At 36.3% G+C, this 20,389-nt stretch overlaps 1 protein-coding gene across 3 annotated transcripts in view; it reads left to right on the top strand.

Moving 5' to 3' along the window:
- LOC115444835 (axin) overlaps positions 1-20,389 on the top strand; it is a 102,144-nt gene that overhangs the window by 69,899 nt on the left and 11,856 nt on the right. For 2 of the 3 annotated variants that reach the window (XM_037437748.1, XM_037437749.1), the window contains exons 3-5: positions 17,094-17,156; positions 19,749-19,830; positions 20,145-20,250. In XM_037437748.1, the coding sequence (XP_037293645.1) occupies positions 19,797-19,830; positions 20,145-20,250 (140 nt within the window). In that variant the 5' untranslated portion in view covers positions 17,094-17,156; positions 19,749-19,796. Of the gene's footprint in view, positions 1-17,093; positions 17,157-17,371; positions 17,506-19,748; positions 19,831-20,144; positions 20,251-20,389 lie in introns of those variants that run through there. The other variant, XM_037437750.1, reaches the window with a different exon arrangement.

The following is a 20,389-nucleotide window of genomic DNA, read 5'->3' as shown; positions in this document are numbered from 1 at the left end:
GGGTTGTTGACAGGCGTCGGCGACCAAATAAGAAATGCCCTAAACACCTCTCTTTCTAACAAACACGATACGATATGGGTAAGAAGGCGACGGAGATATCATAAATTCACAATTAGACCACAATTGGCTTAGTTAACCACTGTTTCCATTCGCACAGAATCGGTATTAATTTTATCGCGGAATTTCCTCCCGATTTTTGGTCGTTCAAATCTGAATAATGATGGGTGTAATGAGGAAACTGCTCCGTCTCGTCTTATTTCTGTTAATATTAAGCATTATTTCGTTTTATGCGAAATTTATACAATGTTTTACGAAAGTTTTTGAATACCGTTTACATTTTTTGAATTCCATTATGTTTAATGCGGTTGCTAGAAGCTTCAGTGACTACAAATTGAGAGTCGAAGACAAAGATTTGTATAATTTCATATTTTATCATTCTAACATGCGATAGTAGACCACTTCAATTTTAATGGAAGGAAAATATAAATAAAAAAAACTTTCCATAAATAGTTTACGCTGTTATTTTTTTTTTCATTTCGACATAACCGCAACAGGGACGGCATTCGACCGCTCGTCATACGCCTGTTGCGGTGTAGACCGATCGAAAACGTCAATTCTGACATCCACTACAGAGTATAAAACTAAATCAATTTCGTGGCGGCACGGGCATTTCATCGTACAGCCGATGAGTGAACGAAGGCCCGATGACACGTGGTTTCGCATTCGCGTCGTGTTGGTATAGTTTGGTCATTTTGCGATCGAGTTTAATGCGGTTGTGGATGGTATTTCAAAGCAGGACTTCAGGATTTCGATAACAACTAATTTATTTTTAAATAATAATATCAGCCCTGTATTTTATACTTGCCCACTGCTGAGCACGGGCCTCCTCTACTACTGAGAGGGATTAGGCCTTAGTCCACCACGCTGGCCTAGTGCGGATTGGTAGACTTCACACACCTTCGAATTTCCTATAGAGGAAACCTGCACATCTGAGAAGTTAGATGTGCAGGTTTCCTCACGATGTTTTACTTCACCGTTCATTTTTGAATAGTTTTCCAAAAATATCCATATATATTTACCTATCTATGCACGCGAATGTAAACGATCTTTGTTCTACCGGGGAAATGTAAATGAGAAGCAATTAGGAACACGGTTCACTTACAAAAATACAACTTGTCTCATCTGCCTCGCGTATTTTTGTGCAATCTCGTCGACTAGTCATTGTATGCAAAATGTCCGCCGCAGACGCCACTATTGTTCACCAAGATTAAGTCTGAAGAGGGGCCGCACCCAGATGGGTCACATTCGGGGGCTTGAGTACCCTGTTTATTTACATAGGTAAATATTTTAATTGTTAGAAACAATTTAACAGCTGTTGTGTGTGTATGTCTTTAATTGTGGTATTTTATTGCCGATTAATAATAAATTTAATGGATTTTTTAAATTATAGCAGTGAAATTTAAAAAAGCCCGTGTTTTGAAAAGTAATTGTTTTCTAAATAGTTTTATTTTTAACTTGATTAGATACTTAATCACAGTTATAGATTTAACAATTTGATTTCTTGCTGGTTCATCTGATAAGAAATATTTCAAAACTTTACATACTCTATACAACAATCAACGGACGTAAAGTTAAACAACAATAATAATAATTATTGTAATTTTGTATACACATAATAATTTGGCGCAATATTGATAACCATACACATACATACATCTTTCTTCAAGAGAATATCGTACATGATTGATCTCTGATAATTTTAAAAAGTTTTCATAAAGTCCCCCGATACGTCCGAATGCGGACCTGTCAGCAACGCGAGGGCCGCAGCGTCCTATTCCACGGATGATTGCAACGTTCCCGCACACCTGGAGGACACGTCACAGCCATTTGAGACAGTTTAATCAGGCATATAATCGGAAAAACAATGCCGATTTGAATGTGGGCACCGAGACGCCCCCGGGTGACGGTTTCTTGCACGACTGCGCGGTTCATTTGCTGTAATACGCAATTTGCCGTTTTTAAATGGGGTGTACGTTTGTTTTGGGTTTGTCGTTTCTTTTATATGCCAGTTGAGGGCTTGTTGAAGTTGACGTGTCTCGGAACAATGTTTAAAAACAATCACTTGAAAAATGTGTATATTATAAAAACTAAGTAACTGCTTAGGTGGCTCAGTTGTAGAGTATGACTGCAGTGCTGAGGTCTCGGGTTCGATCCCTGGGTCGGACAAAATGATATTGGGTTTTTCAAGTCAGTGTCGGAGTCTGGAATTTGTGGCGATAGTCTCGCCCTGCATCACGTCATGGGATATACGCACGGTGAAAAGTGGGTGCGCCACTTGCGCTTCTGTCTGCCTCTTCAAGGGTAAAAACCCGTGAGTTTGTGTATGTGTGTATCAACACTAGGGCGACAAAACTTCATAATACTTTTGAAATGCAATGTCATAACCAATAGAGCCATTTATAACGATAATTATGTTCACCATATCATTTATCGTTTATAGAAACGATCTTGAATTATACCTGCAGATCGAAAGCGGAAACGGACCAATCAGAAAAAAAGTTTAATCGCAAGGGTAGCATAATATTCCATACTTATTATTAAACGTTTATTTTCGTGGCCGACCTGAATATTTCCATTTATTTATTAACTTCATAAGATATGCGTTTACCATAATGAACTAGACAGCTTTGCCGGCATAATGGTTAGCTGTATACTGAACAGTAGTTTAACAAACTATCCACTTCCACAACGTTATGTTGCCGTGCTGTGAATGTAACAGTGTTCAATCGTAAGCCGCATCGAATACAAACAGGTAATTATGTATTGCATTACAAACGCATGTTCATTACTGAACGCGACTTCTCATTCGATATGTTAATTACAACGACATACCTGATAGCCTATTCCTGTTGGAGCTTATGTATTACTATTAGAGGATGAGTATCAAATAATCAATACTTCTATAGGGATCCATATACTTTTTGTTAAGTGAAAATTGTCGATAAAAACTGTGAATGGCTCTTAAAGCTGATGAATGAATTTGTGTCCCACATACGATTATTGCGGTCTCTGCAATCTCATCGATCTTGTCTAATGCATAGCAATTCTGTTAAGTTACAAGTTTTCCGTTAAACAATAGTATCATATACTAAAGCTGTAGTTAAAATGGCTGCAACGATATCAACGGTACGGTAAAGAAATTTTATATGACGTAATAATTTAACATACAAAATGACTGAATGTCACTCTATTATTTATTTGAGTTTTATACGCAAACGGACTACACTTTTTTTGGATATTCTATTCGCTTGAATATTACCGAGTGATCGACTTCAAACTAAAATATCGGAAACTCTTTATTCGCCGCACAAAAAATCCCGATCTTATCCTGCCCCGCACACGTCGGCCGGCGCCGTCGGATTTTATTCCCTGGTGACAATTTATCCCTTCATTTCATAAGACATTTCGCACGGATGCTCCTCTATCGACTGGGGACGCGGCCGGGTCACGTGACGCGGCTAATACGCCGGATAAGTGTGAACGTATTTCAACTCTATGCCAAATAGATAGAGCGCGTTATTGATGTGTGAATTTAGGGTTGGCTGTCACTTGAAAGTATAACGAGCCACGTGCGGGATCAGTTTCCGAATCGGGAGGACGAGTAGACTTTTCACAATGCTGCCATGTACTGGCATGCTTTTAAAGTTTATAAAACATTAAATCAGAAGACGAGTTAGTAACTTACCTGATAGCGGCACGACGGTTCATTATCTATAGCCAGCGAATATCACGCGAGCGAACTCGCAAACAAAAGCAAAAGTACCTGTATAGTTTTTTAAAAAAATAAATACATACATAGAATCACGCCTCTATTCCATAGGCTAGGTAGGTAGGGGGTAGGTGTTGACTATGGATTGCCACTTTACACGATTCTGACATACTTCTCTCTTTTCATTCATTACAACCAGTTCAGGGTACTTTTGACCTGGCCTTTAAAAAATAATAATTCATTAAGAAGCTATAAACATAATAGTTGTTGTTGTTGGTACGTGTTTTCTGTGTGTGGTAGATGCTTGATTAATAATATCCTACAAGAGTCTACGTATATCGGTTAAATGGACTACAATCCTGGGTACTTACTACTATTAAGTTAATTGTATAATATTGTTGTAGCGTCAACATATTGATTTCTTATGCTTACGCGAATGTTTGAAAATGAAATTAATTATTTTTCGGATGTTAAAGCGGTTTTTTTATTATAATTTTCTTCCGTCGTTTCGAAGACAATGAAGCTTTCATGGTCATGGTGGGGACTGCGGTCTTGGTCGTCCGAAATGTCACAATATTTACGAAATTTATAAAAGAAATTTTATAATTGTAATTTACAAAATTTATACAAAGTTTTGTATAATTTTGGTAATTAGTTTTATTTCGGAGTCGACACATTATATACATTAAATACATGGGGTCTTTTCCTAACTGGTTGAGATATCCCGTTTTAATAAGAATGCCATCCTGGACCGTTATCTTGCTTCGAAGCTTTAACTTCGTCCGATCTTGAACATTCTTTTCAATGAGATTAGACGTAATAATAGTTTAAGCTCATGAAACAAATGTACACACTCTATAAAAAAAAAAACATTTAAAAGAGCAAACATTAAAATAACAAATGTTTGATCCAATTATAACCTCATTGTTATGTCTTACGCGATGTCGTAAAACGAATTATAATGGCCCGCAATAGTATGAATTCCGGTGTGCATATCGAATACCGATGTTGTGCCAAATATTTGCCGGTCGAACGGTATTCTTTCGAAATAGAATTCCCGACGGTTGTGGTCAAGATGCGTGCGGGATGTATCGGTCGGGCGGCCGCAGCATCCGTCGCACGCGGATCGCAACGGTCGGGTGATTTAGTTCGAATTTTGAAATTTTTCGTTATTCGAATATGGAATCTTGAATTCCGAATGTCAGTTGAAGTGTAAATATCCGGTTGATGTGAAATTGACCTTTTCCAAAAAGATATTATGTGGGCGGTGTTGGTATCGTTGGATAATAATGGTCAATATGTTTTATTCAGTTTTCTTAAACAATAGGATTATTATACTATCGTCACTTTATATAGAACACCTGTTTTATCTGTCTTAAATAAAACGTCCTATATAATTCGAAGCTTCTTAAAAAATAAAGTTAAGTAGAGATATAACATTTTTTTTATATATATAACTGAAGTAAGAATAAAATAATTTATTTTGAACACGGCCCTATAACTGATGCACGTCGCGCACGTCGTGTCGTCGAAGTGTATTCGTGTTACATTCGATTAACAATGTTGTTTGTAATTAAGTAAGGAAATTAAGTTTACGTATGCACGGTACGTACACAAAACGGTATAGGCGTCTCATTAGAGCCCGCCTGCCTACCGCTAATGATGTCACCGTGAAGATGATTCGGTTGTACGCGCGCAATACACCGCGGTAATTGTATTAAGTACCTACTATTTACTATTTTTGAACATGGCGTGTTGAGTATGATAGGAAACTTAGGAAAGTAAATATGAAATAAGGAAGTCTTTTCTTTAGAAAAATGGATGAAATAGAAAAGATAAGAATATCTAGATTCTCGACATGGCTAATTAGAATTTTCGGCCGCCACATCCGTACACTACTGCTCTATTTTTTTATGACCTCACTACGGGAGATTAGTCAATCTACTAAACCAGTCGGTCTTAATTCCTATGACTTTTAATCCCATACAAGTTGTGTGAAATGGAAATAAATAAATATATAAAGAGAGACTTTATCGGTGCATATATTTATGAACGCGCAACCGCACACATCCGTCGCTAGACGTCAGCGAGTTGTCACTGACAATATACAGTTGAATGTTACAACCAAACCGCCCCTCCACGTGTAACACATAACGCAAATAAAAAGGCGAAAGCATTCATTTCAACAGGTACAATTATTAATATAATATACTAGATATTGACTGCGGGTCTGCCCGTGTGAAAAGAATCCGCAGTAAAAAGAAGCCTTATACTTAAAAGTAGCTTTCTACTAAAGAACTAAAAAAAAATGGTTTAGTTAAAGAACTAAAAAAAAATAGTTAGTTATTGAAAATAGCGCGATCGCTCAAACACAAGTACCACAAGAAAAGCCAATATTTCACGACTGCCATCGGGCTACAGCGTTTTTTTTGTAGTTCTTATACGTTAGAGATATAAAAATTATATTGCAGACATTTTGTTTCTTATCAATATAACTATGTACAAATGACGTGTATGAGTGCCAGCAAAGGTCTATTTATTGAATAAACGATTGATTGATTGACAAATTAACTTAAAATGTGAATTACTGAAGTTTTTATATTTAGACTAGCTTACACAACAACTCACTAAATGTAATTAACTCTAAATATATTTTTATCAATCACCTCCTAACGGATGACAAAGACAGATCAAGTTTTTTTTTTTATTTTTTATTGTTTGGAATGATGAGACGAGCTTGCCGTTTGCCTGATGGTAAGCGATATGACAACCCATAAACAGAAAAAACACCATCCAACACCTTGAATTACAATGTATTGTTTGGTATTCCACTTCACTCGCCATCCTGAGACTTAAGATGTCCTTCAAACCGGAACACAACAGTGACTAAATACTGCTGCTTGACGGCAGAAATAGACATTGCGATGGTACCTACCCAGGCGGACTCTCACATACGAGAGACCTACCACTATTACACTAATTTGTTGAGCGGTAAACATACTTAACAAGTCGGTGTGCAAGCTAGCCTTATACTTTAAATATCTAGGTTACTCAATCAGAAATATAGTATCCTATATACAGTGTCCTATTCGTTAAACCAGGATACTCTCGAGTTGAGAACTGTAAATCCAACTTAGACTAAATCCGAAACAAACATAAATTCACGTCTTTATGCCGGCATGGTTACGCGGAGATACCAACTATTGCTTCTACATTTCGCACAGGTTACATCGGAATACTGATACAGTTCTGTTGGTCGATCTGAGAATCGAACCTAGCAAGTTGGAACACATGAAACTACTACTGGTAATCAGTGTTGTGGTGTGGTTTGCACCACATAATGTTTTGCTGTGTGGTTACCTACCGGTAACAGCCGCGACCAGCCATTTTTTATTATTCTTAACCGACTTCAATAAAAAGGAGGAGGTTATCAATTAGACGTGAATTTTTTTTTTTATTTTTTTTTTTTTTTTTGTATGTTTGTTACCTCAGAACTCGCTCATTTATTTATATTGTAAGTGATTCTTTCTTTCATGGTTTAGATTCAAGTACATTTTACGCTTCTCAATGAGTGGCGACGAGACCGATAAGACGATAAAACAAAAACACTTAAACCTGTGTCCCGCGCGATAGTTCTTCGAAAGACATTTAAACATATCTACTTATACAAATATATGATTTATATATATAAATCAAACTACATACTAAAATATTCAACGTAAATAAGTTTAGTAATATAAATAAGGAAAGTTTCAGCCGCGTATCCGCTCGCACTCGTATACACTCGTACAAGTACAACATGGTTAATGTTGGCGGTGCTAATTCGTCAAAGGGCGCTCCGCGGCTCTTTGTGAAGGCTTATGGTAATCAAGGTAGGCGTTTGCGGGGATTTCCACGGAGAGCGTTCGACATTTAACGATGAGATTTATTAACCGTTGTCAGGCTGTTTAAAATGGATAATAAGTTGGCGGCATGGAAAAAGTTTTCAATGTTTCGCTGAAATCTACATGATTTTCCATCGTCTCTATTGCATTTGATGAAATTGACAGATCTAAAATCATAGGTGTGTTTGGGAGAAATGATATATCTGCCTCGGTAATGTATTACAGTGCCTCTGCAGTGCTGAGGTCTCGGGTTCGATCCCCGGGTCGGGCTTGGACACTGGAATTTGTATCCCATATGGCTATAGAAAAAAGGAAAGAAAGACGATTTATTAGTCACAGTCGGAACATAAACAAACACAATAGGCGATAGACTCGCCTCCTATCAGTTATCTCATCATGTGGCGGGATACGCACGGCGGAAAGTGGCTGCACAAGTTGCGCCTCTGTCTACCCCCTCGGGGATTAAAGGCGTGTGAGTGTGTATATTATTTTTTCTTCCGTGTACTTTGATAGCAGACGATTGGCTTAAAAACACAGGTCTTACAGACTACAATAGAACAGAACCATTACTAAAACAATTTAAACAGTGATGAAAGATGAAATATATCAAAACGGAACCCGACGAATAACATATGTGCTACAGTTAACACATAATACGCTGTGTATGGTATAGGTCAGTTTAACACAAAATAAAAAACTACATGCAGATTAGTCTTAACTTTAAAATCAAGCATTATTAATATGCGTAGGTAATGCGACTTCAAACGTTCATAGCATTAAAGAATGATACGTACTTACCGATAACAAATAAACCACGAAATAATATATTCCTTTTAAACTAGAACAACATTAGTAATTACTTATTAAAATTATAATCACGGTCTAAGGACACCTAAGTAGTACATTTGTTTATTCTCAAAAGATAACTTTGTAAATGTAATTTCCGCTAACAAATACCTAATTCGTCAAAGAGAGTAGCAGTTTATTGTGTTCATAAATTACTCAGATTATCAATTTCATTAATCAACGAACATTATTCTATTCTTTAAGTTTCATTTGGTATCTTCGTGCTACCTTAAAATCAGTATAATATAGTATTTAATAATTTCCTTCTATAATAAACATTATGTCTAATGTCTGAAAATACAAAATAATAACATATTTTTAATATAGGTGCCGGAAAGGGCCCTATAAACATAAATACGCCGCACTACAAACAAACGCTAATTACACTATACATTCTAAATGATTAAAAACTAATCGCACCAATTGCTTAACATGAAAGTGCAAATTCTCGGATTACCTAGAAGTATACATATACGCATGCACACATGTATTTATACGTCACTTCGAAAAGGTTAGAAGAAGCAATGCGCGAGTTACGATTTGACGGATTGATATGAAATAAATGTGCCTTCATTAAACACTCTTCTTATCAAGACCAATATTCTCAGACATTGTATAATTAATTGTACTATATGATAATTTTGAAAATTATCTAATAATTAGATGAGAACGCACAAATTAAACAATGCATTTAGAGACATCACAGTTTTGTATCATTTTTTTTTACAATTTGTTGAGTAGCTTTAGATTGTTCTTTACAAATAAACTCGGAAACTCAGAAACTTTACCTCTTCATAAAATAAATTAAAAATAACGAGCAATTAAAGAAAATACACAAAATTGATTAGATCTTTTTTTATTATTTTTGATGAAGATTGCTACATGAAAAAATATATTCTCACGCATGGCGATGTTTTTTTTTATCTAAACCTTCATACCGGTAAGATATAATCAAATTAACACTTTCAAAATTCGATGCGTTAATTAGTGTACACCGCGTTCACAACATTTAGTTGACAATCATCAAGTATTTGGCACCTCGCTCGGACGCTGGACAGTCGATGGTTTTATTGTGGAAAGCTCCGCTCTCTCCGCTCGCTCCGCCGTTGGTATCGTCCGCTGCTCAAAGGGCGCCGACAAAGCGCCGCCGTCGCGCGGTGCGGGCGGCATTAGCGGCGCCTTTGATGCCCCCACCACGCGCTAGGGTTGCCGAATGGTGACACTACTGGTTTATTACGTTTTAATTGCATTACGTTTCGTGTTTTGAATGTTTTCGTTAAACGTTACTTGTCTAGTTGTGCGGTTAACTTTGGCCTATTAGGTATGTGATGGATATTAACATTTAACAATGTCTATAATATAAATTGTTTAAGACATTATTTTAATTGGAAGTAAAGAATTTAAATTCACGTCTAGTTAAGGGATATTTCGGCCTTTAAAATTTAATATGACGAAATTTTAAAGGCCGAAATATCCATGATTATTAATTATTTTTACATTTTTCTTCAACTGCGAGAACTAATCACTAACTAGACGTGAATTTAAATTCTTTACTTGCCAATACTTGTTTAGTTACCCAGATTAAAGCCGAAACAAAATGTATGAAAATGGACCTTGAGGTATCGCCTTAAAGAAGTTAAAGCATCTTCATAAACTTTATCATTTAGTCTTACTAATGTATGTCTAGCTTGTTTCAAGAGGTTTTAACCTTAGCGGTGAATTACCAAAAAACCTTATAACTGTCAATATATGCTATTTAAATAACGTTCCTATTTTGAAAAAAAAAATAAAAAAATAACAGTGATCGTGAAAAATTATGTTGTAATTTTCAACGTTGCCTTTAATAATGAGTCGTTACAGATATATATTTTATTTTCTTGCGTTTGAGACTGTAACTTATAAGACAAACAACTTCGAGATTATCTATGTCATGACCTTTTTGGAGAGCGATAGAAATAGATAGTGTAATCAGCATGTCTTTTGTAAACCAATTCATAATTAAATTTTCAAGAAGAATATTTCTGCCGTTGCGACAATGAAGTTGGACTTTTGTTATCTCTGTCGATTACTTGTACACGGCATTATTTTTTTTCATCATTTCAAACCGTTTTGTCTACACGTCTCGGTGTAATTTACGCATCGTTGTATATCTCTCGTTGTCGGTTGAATCACGTCGCCACACTCTGACTAACTGCTGTAAAATTAACAACATGCATCGAAAACATTGCGCATACGCAACGTGTGAGATTTTGTCGTAAAATTATTACAATTTCTTTAGAAATTTGGTGATGTCAAATTATAATCATAATAAAATGTGTTTATTTTGTTATTAAAATTGTTTTCGGGAATATAATAAATGTATGTAACATATTTACTATGTATGTAATAAGTATATTTATAGTTACATTGGCCGGCAGCAATTTTATTGATAATGGATCTAGAGAGGCGCGAAGAGGCTGTTGAAGACTGGGAATTCATAGTTACAGTTAAAATCGGAGCGAACACAGTCTGCGTTTGTATATCGGTGGTCGGTCGTCAGTCGCCAGCCCTGCCCGCCCGCGCCCCCTCACGGGCCAGGCTCAAAGTGAGTGTGTTACTCTTTAACCTGCGCGATTCGCGACCGGCTAAACTTACCACTCCGCTAAATAAAGTTAAAAGGCTCCTCAGAGCTTTGTCTCGGCCCGCTTTGATGTGCGCCGAGCATCACTCCCCGCGCGGCTTTGCGCGCCGCCGCACCCCCGCACCGCGACCCGTTCGCAAATTGTTTACCTCGGAACTATTGCACCCTTCCCCACTTTAATACATTTTCCTATCGCTGGTACCGATTGATTAGCGTGTCAAAGGTATGTGGTGGGAAGCGATCAAAGCCGCCTCGCCGAGTGACCGACAGCGCGGGAATACTTTACTGTGTTAACAAGTTTGCGAGCTTCTTGACTCAAAGTAACGCATGACTTGAAGGATCATGGCTCGTGGCTGGAATTCCGCAAGACTTGGCAATATGTAAAATAATGCCGAAAAGAAGATGCAATGTTTTGCTAGATAATATTTTTAATACAAACGAGGGCCTAGCCTACCGCAGCCGGCTGATTTTCTTTTAAATTGTTCCGAACACAATATTTATTTACTGGCCAATATATTTGTTTATTGTCGACACTAAAACATTAAAGTGAAATCGTTCTGTACCTGCTTTGTATTTGTACTGTTTCGTTAGAGAAAAAAAAAACATTTTTTCCCAAGACCCTTTAAGATTTACACAGATTAAAAGGACCGTTGGCTCTTTGATTCTTTATCTCCGAATGTCGTACTTAATAGGCATAATTAACTTTTTACGTTTTTTTTTTCTTTTTATTCCTCCTTTTTTTAATGTAATCGTCGAAACGGCGAAATGGAAGGCCCCGCTTCTCTTTTGATCTCGCAGACTTGTAAAACCAATCGTGCAACATTATTTTCCCTTTTAACTTGAATACGCTTTCATAGAGTACGCTTTGAGCCTGTGTTCGTTTCGTAAACTAGTTTAAAATTATTACGTCCCTGTTAATGAATATTGTGCTCAATATGACGGGGCTGTGTTGGATTCACAAAATTACATTTATTATTTTTTTATCGAAACGTTTTGGTTTGTAATGTTAGGCAACCAGTTTATATATTTACGATCGTGAAAAATGGGATAATTATGAAGTAAATACATCATTATAATTTCATAATTCTTTTGTATAAATTTGTCAAATTTTTGAAGCCGTTTTGGAATTACATAAAAATAATGACGCCTCATAATACTAAAGGGAAGAGAATAACTCATAATACCATCTGGATATGACGTCAGTAATCGAGTTACGAACATTTGGTACCGGCCTCCGTGTGTCCCTTGATTGCATCGCGGTTTTGTTAAGCGGCTTTGCAATACTCTTTTGTGATGTAAAAACCATTTGATGCATGTGATACAAATTGCATAATATTATGTTACTGAAAAATATTCATTCGGACTCCGTTTGTTAAACATCACAAAGACAATTATGAAAATATATTAATATGTGCTGATACAGCGATAGATAGAAAGAAAGAGCCTTTTATTGGCATTAAGATATGAATTTGCAACTAATAGGAAGGTACTTATAATACAAATAACAAAAAGAAATTAAAAATTGTTATACATGTTAAATATACCCAGACGTCGTGTAGGTAATATGTAGTTGTTTGTGATATAACGACAGCCATGAAAACGGCATTAAAAACCGTTTAGAAAAAAATATTCTATATTTGAAAACGTACATAAGAGGATAAAACGTCATACATTTTGTGTATTTATTTTTATATTTAATTAGCCTTCAATATATTTGAAGTTCACGGGATAAAAACAATACAATTTGTCTTTTTATTTGGGAATTCATGAAAGCGTTCAAAATGGTCATAACTACACCATCATTAAGTGGTTGAAGTTTCAATTCGTTATTGTCGATTTAAGTGATAAAGATTCGAATAATCAAATGAAACGTTCGAGTTCCGAACGAACATGTGAACCGTAGTAACCGCTCACAAACACACGACTACCAAAATCCGGACCGTTATGCGAGCTTCGGACTTTACGAAAATTTAATTAGTGTAATAACAACGCGTAGTTCCATTATACCAATCAAAGGGAAAATGAAAAGTTTGTACACATCAAAGAGTCGCTTAGTGGGTGTGCCACCCAGCACGGGTAATGACGCGCCAGTCGCGGGTCCAAGCTGTCTCGATACATTACAATATTTTATATCATATAATATTGAGTGACACGGGCAAGTCGCTCGCCTGATGGTGCGACGCAACTATCATTAATAGTAACACCATCACCCGAAATTGTACGGAGTTTTTTTTACGTGCGCGGTGACCCCACTGCAATAGATGGTAAGTGGAGTGGGGTCCAATAGAATGTCGACTGACGAGAGATGATTACCCCTCGGCAGTGGCCGGCCTGTTAGTACCGGATATACACAGGCTGATCCCGGAACGCGACACACTCTCGTGGGCTACTATAGCGGGTTTTATCACCATTTGTTGTCCACCGGGACACTCTGTGTCTCATATTGCCGAGTAACTACGGCATACAATGTCTGTCAGGACGCAACAGTGCCTTTATGCTGGTTAATGTGAAAAAAAGACATTGAGGTTATAAACCACGTGAATGTCCATTAGTGAAATAGCTACCTCTGTAAACATTTTGATGTGTGACTTGCTTGCCTGGGGGTAAGCGCCCACCATCAAACATTATAATTTACGTTGTGCATTAACGCCAATTATACCCATTCGTATGATCTTGCTGTGATATAATTCGTTTCTAGAGTAGGTTTGTTATTTGCAGTTTAAAAAATGCAATGCCATTGTGCGATGATGTAGCGAATTTTTGTTATCGATAAAGTTGTCAATTAATCGCTCTGTACGTCCTGATTTCATAATATATCATGAATCATTGAAATCAATATAATTTGCACGCACTCCCTGTTAGGCTGTTAATTTTTGTTTCGTGTTATTGTTGGGCCAGTTTATAAATGTTTTGAATGATACGAAATACTGATAATGTCCTTCCGTAGCTGCCCTGTGTACGTGAATTGTGATGAAGTCGCAATTGTACTTAATTAAAATGACGAAGCATATTAAAAATTACAATTAATTAGTTGTAAGCACAATATGTTCATGTCGATGAACACTACCATCCATTCGTAAACATAGTTATCGAGGAGTCCTTTCATGATTTCTTATCGTGCAGCAGACTTAGGCAATTCCTGAATTAATGCGTTGAAGTATCTTCTAGTCAAAACTTTATTTAGTCATTATTTATTATTTAATTTTAATACTTGCACATTAATTGTTCCCCGGAATTGTAAAGCCTTTGCAGTAAAACAATCATTAGAACACTCAGGGATTTGAGGAAAAGTGGGTAACCGATTGTTCTCACTATGACTACTACTCGTTCGTGGTTCAAATCCACGCCAGACACGTAGAGAATATAATAATTGCATATTAGCAAGTACGGCCACCCCTCGCCAATTATTTCCACACGCTCGCGTCTACGAATCATTATTAATATCATTACAACGTACATTGTCATTTGTCAAAGGTATTCCGTTTACAATACAATACAACACAACACTTTGACAAATTCAATTCGGCCGCTTGTCTGTAACTCGGCGAAATCAAATATCGACGCAACACTCGGCTGAGGGATGATGCTTTGATATCTATCCATTCATTTCATCTGTAAATCGAGTTGGAATCCTCAAATTAATTCGCCTTCAAAAGGTGAATGTCTTATTACGGGCCCGTTGTACATAGGCGCGCATTTCGTTTGAACCATGACACGAGAACCGATGAAAGGATTTGTGAGCTATTGACGTTTTATTGTGCGCGCGTTTGTCTTTAATTGATTTGGTATTTATAGTGGCGATGTAAAAAAACAATACGACAGATCGCGAATGTGATATCGCTTCTAATATTGAAATAAATGTTTACATTGTCAAAGGTTTTAAAAAGATGGATTAGATTTATATCGGCACAATGATATTTAAAGATAAAAATTTATATACTATGGAGTACAGGCGGCAAAGCTACGACGGGATGATTCAGACACATCCACATGATTATAATTTTAGTACTTAAAACCTGTCGGTTTCAATTATGGTAATTTGCTCTCACGATATCCACTTATTATAGATGTACTACTTAGTCTGGCCATAAATACTGTTACACTTAATTATAAAAAAATATTACATTTGAATTTCGAATCTGTCATTTTTATACGATTGTTCATTGTGTTTTCTCATTTTGGCGCCAATACATTGTAAAATATTTTGCGATATTAAAATGGTGTGGGGTGATAAAGAGAACCGAATCGCTGTGATAGCATTACACAAAGTAGGTATGGAGCCAAATGCAATTTTTAAAACTCTCCATACACTTGGTATTAGTAAAATGTTTGTGTACCGGGCTATTAATAGGTACAATGAGACCTCCTCTGTTTGTGACAGAAAAGATCTGGCCGTCCACGTAGTGTTCGTACGAAAAAGGTGGTCAAAGCAGTAAGGGAAAGAATTCGAAGAAATCCTGTCCGAAAGCAAAAGATTTTATCTCGGGAAATGAAGATAGCACCTAGAACCATGTCGCGTATTTTAAAAGATGACTTAGGACTTGCAGCCTATAAGAGACGCACTGGCCATTTCTTAACTGATAATTTAAAGAAGAATAGGGTGGTAAAATCGAAACAACTACTGAAGCGGTACGCAAAGGGAGGTCACAGAAAAATTTTGTTTACGGATGAGAAAATTTTTACAATTGAGCAACATTTTAACAAACAAAATGACCGTATTTATGCTCAAAGCTCTAAGGAAGCTTCCCAATTAGTCGACAGAGTGCAACGTGGACATTATCCGACTTCAGTGATGGTTTGGTGGGGTGTTAGCTATGAAGGAGTGACTGAGCCATATTTTTGTGAAAAAGGTATCAAAACATCGGCACAAGTGTATCAAGATACCATTCTTGAGAAGGTAGTTAAGCCCCTTAACATCACCATGTTCAATAACCAAGTATGGTCCTTCCAGCAAGACTCGGCGCCGGGTCATAAAGCTCGGTCCACGCAGTCTTGGTTGGAATCGAACGTTTCGGACTTCATCAGAGCTGAAGACTGGCCGTCGTCTAGTCCCGATCTTAATCCGCTGGATTATGATTTGTGGTCAGTTTTAGAGAGTACAGCTTGCTCTAAACGCCATGATAATTTGGAGTCCCTAAAACAATCTATACGATTGGAAGTGAAGAATTTTCCCATGGAAAGAGTGCGTGCTTCTATTGATAACTGGCCTCATCGTTTAAAGGACTGTATTGCAGCCAATGGAGACCACTTCGAATAAGCTTTTTATATTTTTAATTGTTTTATATTTATGTATTAAACTGACACACTGTAAAAGTAATAAATGTTATTTGCAGTTAACAATTTTCTTTTTTCTTTATTACAATATTTATGGCAAGACTAGGTATATGAATTTGAAAACAGATATAAAGCTTGAGAAATAAAAAACGAATTTTAAATGTCCGTTGTACATACATTTGATTTTGAGAAAAAATATTGTACGAAAAACGACTCTGTTCTGATATAGGTACCGAAGTACCTATTTCCTGAAATCCGTAAGAAAATCTCCGATATGCACTTTGATATCATCATTTCTTGTGTCATAGGATTTAAGTATTGAAAGTGTTTTATTAGTAAAAATATTATACACACATCATACACTCGTTTTTATTCCCAAAGGGGTAGGAAAAGGTAGAACCTCTAGGCCATCCACTTTTCGCTGTATGTGTTGTGTCCCATGATGTGATAGGGGGCGAGCCTGTCGCTATATCGGGCATTAATTCAAGGCACTGCTCCGGACTGATACCAAGTAGAAAAAAACCAATTTCCCTTAGCCCGATCTGGGAATCGAACCCGGGACCTAGAGAGTGATGGTCACATCCTGTACACAATACAACTACGGTACCGGGGTAAAAAAATAATTACCGTGTTGCTTTTTAATATTTTTTTATAGTGATTTTTTGTGGCCGAAAACTAAAAAAATGTTTTATTGTTGCAGATACTACGGATACAAAGAGTGATACGAAATATAAAAATGCAGCGGCATTAAGCTGCTATACAGGTAGTTATTCATTTTTATTATGTTTATTTTTATTTTTCCCGCTAAAATGTTACCTAGTCTCAGTAAGTCTCCGTGCGATACTTATGCTGCACTCTAGCGGCGAGATGTAGTAATATGCAAATGAGTTTGGCTCTTGTTGAATGACATTGAAGTTCCAAGCGTCCCGAACAGATGGCGGTAATACACATCTGATCTGCTGTTATGGCGATACGGCCATCTGTCAAACAAACGTCAAATCCAGTGTTGTACACAAATCGGACCCAAGCTAATAAAATATTTATTTCGAAGAAAGTTTTTAATTAATGTACCACGTTCTGTTGCTGAACTGGCTTCTGTATAACTGTAATAAGTGAGTGTTCCAAGTTTTATTAGCATTTTCACACATTATCGTTCTATAAATACATGGTTTATGGGTTTAGACATGGGATCTCGGCAATAAATTGTGTTTATAGCCTCGGATATTGGTCGTGATGGTATGCTATTAGTTTACGACGCTAGTTGGTCGGTTTTGAGTGGATGTTTGGAGGTTTGGACGCGGGCGATTGTTGCCGCGGCGTCGGTGGCGTGAGTCGCGTCTTTGTTTACATGTTGTTTCCTGTGTTTACGCTCGACATCATCAATGAAAATATGTCGAATGTGCCATAATGTGACGACCTGTAATATTATGTCAAGCGTGTGTGTGTGTTACCATAAACTGAAAACAGTTACTTGAGTTTCAGAGAAAAAAAAACCATGTGGTCATAGACCATAAGCCCTACCTAAATATCGTAATACATATTAATGATTGTTGGTAACAATCAACTTGGTTTCCCTGTCTTGATATATTAATCAAATCTTATATTAATCAAAATCTTGATTCAACTTTTATTAAGTTTATAAAATTTATTTTACTTTTATTGTGTATATTGCCTTGTTAAAACTGTTATTGTACAGCCTGTTATTGATTTTATATTAAAAATATACCCTATCAAAAGTACAGAGATCTCAACAATAGCTGTGGCTCAAGATTCAACCGTACCCCATTGTGTTGCACATACAGCATCCGACAGAGCTTTCACTCCGATCGCTGCCGTAACGTAGCTCGGTTGTGTGTTTCTTTAATGTGAAATATTTTTTTCCCACATAATATTATATTAATATCATATTATTATAATCAAAACATAATTCTATTAAGTGTAGTTACTGAATAGTGCATTATTTGTGTTAACACAATGAATATGGTAAGGTCTTTACAATATTTTTTCATCCCTCTATTATGTTTTTTTTTTCATAACTTGCTTACTGAGCCATATAGTTATGATATTGATTTGTTTTGACATGTTCTTATTATAATCTCCGCTTTATTCTATCCTTTATTGACTGGTATAAATGCTTTATAATTTTTTTTCCTTCTTGTGCTACGCACAAAGTGTTACTTTTTTCTTATTACGGGATGTTTTTGAAATATGATATGCCAAACTATGGAATTGTTATATTAAGTTGGAATTATGAATGGTCTCATAACATGAATTATAAGGGGTATTTAGTTTGGTATGGTGTTTGGTAGCCAACGCCGATCGATGCTGGAGACTCTTGACTTTGGTACGCCATCTCATTTTTTGTTTGCTTTCCTTCTCTGACTTACACAAATCAAATATAGTACTGGGATATGATCCTTATTGTTTGCCATATTGATTTTTTACGGTGGCTTGGTTCTTTCTAGTTGCGCAGCCGGAGTGTGTTATAATAACTAGGGACGGTGAAGCATTTTTATTCATGTTGTGTGTTGATATGTTATTAAAACTTTAAACATGTATCATCAAGGAAACAGAAGCTACACAAGAGCAGTGTCAAGCAGTATAAGTAGAAGAATGATAATGGATGTATGGTCATATTAATAAAATTAGTTTCCATAATAAAATTACAACATGCTCTTTATTATTTTACAAGTTTTGTGTGTTATATTATTTGATGTGATATAAATGTTCTAATTTACAAAAGTTTTAATCATTATCTTATTAAAGATATTTGGCAAATTTAAAATTCTCTGATAATAATTATTTGATGATGTTTAAATTTATTAACAACATGTTAATATATTTAAGGAGTGAGTGAACAATGAAAATCCGCTAGGGCCTGCGCATAACATGTGCATATTTTTCATTATATTTTTTTTTTTGTTGACGCCATTGAATTGTTCGTGCATGTATATACTTGACGTATATTATTGGAATCTACAGCAAACAGGCGCCGTTTGTCATACTCATGTGATCCTTTACCAAAAGCTCGTATTGATTTTTTATTTGGCGGATCGATATGTACGCATAACCGAAAAAACCTGTCGCCTGCTTACTTGGTATCTTTATATTAATAAATGTGGAAAAAACTTTGTACTTATCCATTTTTAGGCACATTGGAGTTTGAGATTTGATATATTTTACGTTGATACAGAGAAGGAATGCAAAAAAATGAAATTTATCTATGTGTTGCAAATATATTAAATCCGACGCTCGAATTTCGACCACTGGACGACCGCCAGTTATAAAAACTCCCAGATTGCCGCCATTGGAGTTTCTCATGGTTGTTGAAATTTAATTATCTTTTTTTTCGAAGGTGGTGTCACGCCATGCAGCGCGCGGGTGGGAGAAGGGCCTGTGCGCCATGAGCCACACTCCTATAGGCGGCCACCCGCAAGGTTGGTTACCATTTTACATACGTCCGATATACGCGATGGTCTTGTATTGATTTTTCAAACAAATTGTTTGATATTCCTTTCGGTATAATTTGATTTTAATGAATTTACTACCAACATGTTATTTAGTTTGAATATTTTTTTTATAGGTGTTTCACTTTTTACGTTCTTTGAACGAAAATTTTAACTCTGTAGACATTTATCTATTATAAAAAGGGGTATTATTACACTACGCATAATCTACATTTCAAAAAGTTTCGATAAGATATTATAAAGTATTTATTGTAATATGTTGTATGGTCGTCGTTCGGTTGCAGGTTGGGAGCACAAGCTTGCTGACAGGTCGTCTCTGCCGCCGGCGTCAGGGGAGGAGAAGAGCAAATCTCAGTCCAAACATGTGTTCGCACAACCACATTTCTCTAAGTATGCAACATGTGCAGTTTTTAACTTACTCCAAAAAGGAGCTTACACAATTCGGGTTTTGATTTTTATGTTCATTATTTTCGCTTCTAGTCGTATCAAAGATCGTGATAAAAATATTTTGCTTTTGTGAAATGGTTGT

This window comes from Manduca sexta, chromosome 12, assembly GCF_014839805.1.
Source record: "Manduca sexta isolate Smith_Timp_Sample1 chromosome 12, JHU_Msex_v1.0, whole genome shotgun sequence".
In the NCBI taxonomy this organism is placed as follows: Eukaryota; Metazoa; Arthropoda; class Insecta; order Lepidoptera; family Sphingidae; genus Manduca; species Manduca sexta.
Note: the sequence above shows the minus strand (reverse complement) of the source record. Positions and strands in the feature narration are given on the sequence as shown.